Source organism: Sinocyclocheilus anshuiensis, unplaced genomic scaffold (assembly GCF_001515605.1).
Source record: "Sinocyclocheilus anshuiensis isolate Anshui unplaced genomic scaffold, SAMN03320099.WGS_v1.1 scaffold459, whole genome shotgun sequence".
In the NCBI taxonomy this organism is placed as follows: domain Eukaryota; kingdom Metazoa; phylum Chordata; class Actinopteri; order Cypriniformes; family Cyprinidae; genus Sinocyclocheilus; species Sinocyclocheilus anshuiensis.
In genome coordinates, this window is record NW_015548216.1 from 73,058 (window position 1) to 79,816 (window position 6,759).

At 40.4% G+C, this 6,759-nt stretch overlaps 1 protein-coding gene across 2 annotated transcripts in view; it reads left to right on the top strand.

Moving 5' to 3' along the window:
* Positions 1-6,759, top strand: part of LOC107653898 (phosphatidylinositol 4,5-bisphosphate 3-kinase catalytic subunit alpha isoform) — a 42,920-nt gene that overhangs the window by 31,782 nt on the left and 4,379 nt on the right. For both annotated transcript variants that reach the window (XM_016440763.1, XM_016440764.1), the window contains exons 13-20: positions 142-306; positions 399-502; positions 1,600-1,771; positions 2,582-2,688; positions 3,167-3,288; positions 3,370-3,448; positions 3,895-4,065; positions 5,045-5,162. In XM_016440763.1, the coding sequence (XP_016296249.1) occupies positions 142-306; positions 399-502; positions 1,600-1,771; positions 2,582-2,688; positions 3,167-3,288; positions 3,370-3,448; positions 3,895-4,065; positions 5,045-5,162 (1,038 nt within the window). The remainder of the gene's footprint in view (positions 1-141; positions 307-398; positions 503-1,599; positions 1,772-2,581; positions 2,689-3,166; positions 3,289-3,369; positions 3,449-3,894; positions 4,066-5,044; positions 5,163-6,759) is intronic.

The following is a 6,759-nucleotide window of genomic DNA, read 5'->3' on the forward strand; positions in this document are numbered from 1 at the left end:
ATGATAAGAGCAGGTAATTTGTAACTCTAATGAGAGCAGTCTCAATACTATGATACGGTCTAAACACACACTCGTTCATCCAGCGCTCCCCTCACTCATCTGTGTGTGTGTGTGTGTGTGTGTGTGTGTGTGTGTGTGTAGATCTACTGTCTGCTGAAGGACTGGCCACTCATGCAGCCTGAATCCGCTCTGGAGCTGCTGGACTGTAACTTCCCCGATCCCATGGTGCGAGAGTTTGCCCTGCGCTGCCTGATCCAGGGCCTGACGGACGACAAGCTCAGCCAGTACCTGCTGCAGCTTGTGCAGGTGTGTGTGTGTGTGTGTGTGTGTGTCAGAATCTGGCATTTTTCCAGCTCTATTTCCCCACAGGTTTCATTTGTATCTGTGTGTGTTTTCAGGTACTGAAATATGAGATGTATCTGGATAACCCGTTAGCTCGGTTCCTGATCAAGAAAGCGCTGACCAATCAGAGGATCGGACATTTCTTCTTCTGGCATCTGAAGTGAGTTCAGACATGAATCTGTGTGAATCTCATGGAAACACATGCAGGTCACATTTCAGCCCGAAATCAAAAGAAAGAGACTTTATTCTCTTAAATCTCTGCTATGCATCTTGACGTTTGTCTGTGATTCTCATTACTGTATATATGATATGATTCTCATTACTGTTATAATTTACATAATATATTTTGTTGCAATAAAGTAACAAGAATTGCAATCATATGTGACCCTGGAGCACAAAAGCAGTCTTAAGTCGCTGGGGTATATTTGTAGCAATAGCCAACAATACATTGTATGGGTCAAAATTGTAAATGTTTCTTTTATACCAAAAATCATTAGGATATTAAGTAAAGATCATGTTCCATGAAGATATTTAGTAAATTTCCTACTGTAAATATATCAAAACTTAATTTTTGATTAGTAATATGCATTGCTAAGAACTTCATTTGAACAACTTTAAAGATGATTTTCTCAATATTTAGATTTTTTTGCACCCTCAGATTCCAGATTTTCAAATAGTTGTATCTCGGCCAAATATTGTCCTATCCTAACAAACCATACATCAATTGAAAGATTATTTATTCAGCTTTCATAAATTGACCCTTATGACTGGTTTTGTGGTCGAGGGTCACATATGTCACATACTTTACAATTTACATATTTTTTACAATGAAATAAGAAGAATGAGAATAACATTTTTACATTACAGTCATGATAATTTAGGGGGAATTAGGCTTATTTATCATTAAAATAAAAACCTACAGCATATGATCCTAAAAACTGGCATGTGTTTGACAGGTTCAATATATTATTGTAGTTTTTGTTAATATTTTGAATTTATATCTTGATTTTAGTTTACATTTTGGTCATTTTGTTGTGTTTTTGTCATTTTTTATTAGTTGTTTTTAATGTGTCTATATAGTTTTTATTAAGTTTAAGTTTTTAGTTTATTTAGTTTTAGTTATTTTAGTTCTTCAACTTCAATGACATGAAACGAGAGATGTTATCTTGCCAACTAGCTGGATGTTATTTGTAATGAACATGTTTTTTAATGGTTTTAGTTTTAGTGAAAGATAATAACCCTGCTGTGGTTGTGTAGGTCTGAGATGCACAATAAAACGGTGTCTCGGCGCTTCGGGCTGCTGCTGGAGGCGTTCTGTCGGGCGTGTGGGATGTACCTGAAACACCTGAACAGACAGGTGGAGGCCATGGACAAGCTGGTGAACCTCACAGACACACTCAAACAGGAGAAGAAAGACGAGACGCAGAAGGTGAGACAGAAGATGCTCATTAACACTTACAGGCACGAGACAGTAGCCGGGTTTCCATCCAAATTTGCAAATTTAACTTATGCGCAAAATTGGAATATCGCATAAAGCATTTGTGAACAATTACTGCTTCCATCCAACTAGTCAAAGAGAACAAAATCGTCACTTCCTGATAAACTTTCACTATATATATCACTAAAACAAGTAGGAGAAGCCACTGAATATAATAATTTTCATATATAATAAATTACTCGCATCTCAGAGCGAGCAGACGAAACACAATAAATGCAGACATTGCTTTCGGAGAAGGATGCTGCTGTTTGTGAACGCAGTCATGTAAGACAATTATACAGAAATACTTTGATGACAGACTTTGCTCAGGCATTTCAGAACAACCAAATCAACATTTCAGATGCTGTGAATGAGATCGGTCCACTGCTAGTCAAGTTTTCCTGTCTCATAGCGCAAAGTCACATGACTTTTTTGATGCGCATGGAGGAATTTATTCGGCAAATGCATTTCCATCTCCCATTATTTGCATTAACCCTTTTTTGCCAAAACCACCAAGGGCTTAGGACGTTCCAATTCAGCCCATTGCAAGGGTTCTGCCAGTAGTGGGCACTCATGCAACGCAATCAATGGCGTACATCCGAGTAAACGAAACGGAGGGAAGTTTGCGAGTGAAGGGCATAAGAAAATGGACTGGAACGCAGCCCCAAAGCCACTAACCTGATCCAGTCACCATCCTCACCCATTACGGAGACTGCTGATTGGTAGATGAAGCTGATCCTGCATTCTGATTGGCTGTTGCAGACTCAGATGAAGTTCCTGGTGGAGCACATGTCCCGCCCAGATTACATGGAGGCGCTGCAGGGGTTTGTTTCTCCTCTGAACCCCGTACACCAGCTGGGCAATCTCAGGTACACACACACACTCTCTCTCTCGCTCTCTCTCTCTCTCTCTCTCTCTCTCTCTCACACACACACACACACAGTACATGTGTATCACATAATAAAAGACTACAGGCAAAACCAGTGTGTTTTCTGCACTGGTTGATTTTGAGATTTTGGTCTATTTTGCTTCCATAACATGTCTTTTTTAGACTAGTGGAAAAAAAACATCCTAAGTACACATTTAAGTGTTTATCATATTGCACTTTATTTATTTGCATCTGTAGATTTCAATCTTTAAAAGTGTTTTTCTCTTACAAACTCCAAACTTTACAGTTTTATTCCTCTCTATATTCTGAAGGTTTGTTCATATTTCATTCGCACTGATTTATACAACATGTGTTTGTTTTCTGTCTGTTGACAGTATTTTCTGATTTATGGAGTGATAAAAAGAGAAATCCAGAATCCCGTCTGGAAAAAGCTTTAGCTCTGTATTTCTGTGTTTGAGGTTGGAGGAGTGCCGTATCATGTCTTCAGCCAAGCGGCCGCTGTGGTTGAACTGGGAGAATCCGGATATCATGAGCGAGCTGCTCTTCACCAATAATGAGATCATCTTTAAAAATGGAGATGGTGAGCCGTGTGTTTTAGCCGTTACCCTGAGTCAGACGCCACGACCGGATCGGTGTAATCTAATATCTGTGTGTGATGCAGATCTACGGCAAGACATGCTGACGCTGCAGATTATTAAAATCATGGAGAATATCTGGCAGAATCAGGGGCTGGACCTGCGGTGAGTCGACCAATCACAGCCCACGGCTCGCACACATCCACCACACATCCACCAATCATAACCCACGGCTCGCAAACATCCACCAATCACAGCCCACCGCTCACACACATCAGCCAATCACAGCCCACGGCTCACAAACATCCACCAATCACAGCCCACCGCTCGTGTAACCCCTCTCTCCCGGGTCCTCACCGCCACACCTCGTTCTTGTTCCGAGTGGGTCTCGAACCCGGGTTTCCGGCATGGGAGGCGGACGCATTAACAAGGAGGCTAAAGACTGCAGCCTCTAGCGTCAGTCGCTAGTGCGTCTCTTGAGATCAGGGGAGTGAGGTTTACCTGCACAGCACTTACTTGCTGGCCTCTGTTACACTCGCACACATCCGCCAGTCACAGCCCACCGCTCGCACACATCCGCCAATCACAGCTGGCTAACTCTGTGTGTGCAGAATGCTGCCGTATGGCTGTCTGTCCATCGGCGACTGCGTGGGTCTCATTGAGGTGGTGAAGAACTCGCACACCATCATGCAGATTCAGTGTAAAGGAGGCCTGAAGGGGGCGCTGCAGTTCAACAGCAACACACTGCACCACTGGATCAGAGACAAGAACAAGGGAGAGGCGTAAGAACACACACACACACACACACATATCATAAAGAAGACTCGGAGCTGATTAATTAACAGCATTATAATGGCATGAATAGCGAGGGGCAGAAAACAGAAACACTTTGATTTAATGCACACTTTAACAAATTTTACAGTTTAATGTTATTGAATAATTCATAATTCACTCATTTAAACACCATTGTATTTAATTATTTCACTCAGGTGCAACAGAGTTCAATAGTGCTGCTCACTTTTTCAACAACATTAATTTTTCCCACAGGGATTTTAAAAAAGTCTTAATTTAAGAGTTATAATCCATGAATCAAACCAACCAGCTACGAGGAGACTTAGATTTAAAGCAAAAAAATGTTTGATAATCAGAAAGACAAAGATACAAGACTGTAAACTTAACGACTTCAACGATGAGGGAAAAATTACAATCCCATGAAGCCCTGCCCATGACATTATCAAATTAAAAACCATGGTCAAATATAAAACTGTAGATGGAGAAATCTAAAGCTATAGATGAAAAGATGTTGATTATATGTGGAAACACTATATTGTAAGTTAATTTCAAAATATGTTTATATATACAAATACTGAAGTGTTTTGAGAGGGTAGTTGGACTTGATTAGATTTGCTCACTTCCTGATTGGTGGAATTTTCTGTAATGTAGTTTTTCACCACAAAATCCACTGTTAAACAAAAATATGTTGAAATAACAGATGGCTTCAACAAAAACATATTCCATCGATTAACAGCCACAGAGCTCACAGTTGCTCTGTCTTTAAAGGTTTATAAGTTAAAGTTGCCTAACGAGGAAAAATGAATGGAGTTTTTATTTCCCGAACCTAAACGGAAAAGGAATAAATCTGCTTTCCTGCCGTTGAAATAAATGCTCAGCGTATGACAAACCTTTCTCCAGTCTCTTCATGGAATGAATGTGTGAGACTCAGGGAAGCGTTTGTTAAGACCCCGCCTGTTCCTCTCTCAGGTACGACAGAGCCATCGATTTATTCACACGCTCGTGTGCCGGATACTGTGTGGCCACGTTCATTCTGGGCATCGGCGACAGACACAACAGCAACATCATGGTGAAGGAGAACGGACAGGTACACACACACACACACACACACACACACATTGCATGAGAATCAAATACAGTGAGAGCCAGAAATGACAACATTACAACAAATCACGTAAATACAATGTTCTGGCATTAAACTCTAGATGGCGCAGTCCGATATATCTAACTCCGTATGACATAATGACATCATCATCACGTCACAGCTGCTTGGTTCTCTCCTGTATCGGTAGCCAATAGAGCTCGCTGCTCAACATTCAAATATATGACTAGTGCTTGCCGTAGCAGTAGCAGTGCACTTCAGAAACCCTCCACCTTCCCCAGCTCCACCTGTATAGATCTGCTACGAGGTGATTCATCTATGCTATATGGGGGTTATTTCATATGTGACTCTGCAGCACAAAAGCAGTCATAAGTAGCACAGGTATATTTGTAGCAATAGCCAACAATACATTGTACGGGTCAAAATTATCCATTTTTCTTTTATGCCAAAAATCATTAGAATATTAAGTAAAGATCATGTTCCATGAAGATATTTTGTAAATTTCCTACTGTAAATATATCAAAACTTAATTTTTGATTAGTAATATGCATTGCTAAGAACTTCATTTGAACAACTTTAAAGATGATTTTCTCAATATTTAGATTTTTTTGCACCCTCAGATTCCAGATTTTCAAATAGTTGCAGCTCGGCCAAATATTGTCCTATCCTAACAAACCATATATCAATGGAAAGCTCATTTATTCTGCTTTCATATACGTTATATGTGCAGCAGCAATATTTCTTACATGCTCACAGAACTATGTTGTGGATGTATTGGCAGCAGCAGCAGCATAGCAGATCTATTCTGCCAAGACCAAATACATTAACATTGTCATGCATATTACCATGCAAATCCCTCCAAGAGTTGTCATGACAGAACTGTACATAATGCTATTGGAATGACCAACAAGTCACCTTTATTTCTATTATACAATACAGATTGATTCAAAGCAGCTTCACAGTAATGAACAGGAAAATAACAGTAAGGGGCCGTTCACAAAGAATGTATCTTTGCGTCTAAAAACGCGAGGGCAGCGCGCAGCACTGAATGCGAGGGTCTCGATTAGAGATCAACCGATATATTGATTTACCGATATTTTCCCGATATTTAAGCATTTTTACAATAATCGGATATCGGTTTTGTAATATCGGATTCACCGATAAATGCCGCCGCATTGCAGCGCATCTGAGGGGAAACATGAGGGGAAAAACGGCGTGCACGGGTACTTGATTTACTGTAGTTAGTAAACTTTATTTAACATAACAGCCAACAGCCAACAGATGAGATGTATTACATAAATGCCTGATATGCAGTTTATGCAGCTTGGCTCGAAGAAATAGAGACGAACTCACGGAGTCATGTTAGATAATCCGTCAAGTCCTGTCCCAATAAAGACGTAACTTTGCGTGAATTAAATAATATGCAGCCATGAATGAGCGCATGTTGGAAATAAAAGCGCTAAATTTAATTCTCTGTCTGTTGTCTATGCTCATCATTAGTCTTGTGAAGCCGCTTTCATATTGCTGTTCACTCACCGGGTTGATGCTCAGGAAATGCTCCAGCACGGCCACAGCATGTAAC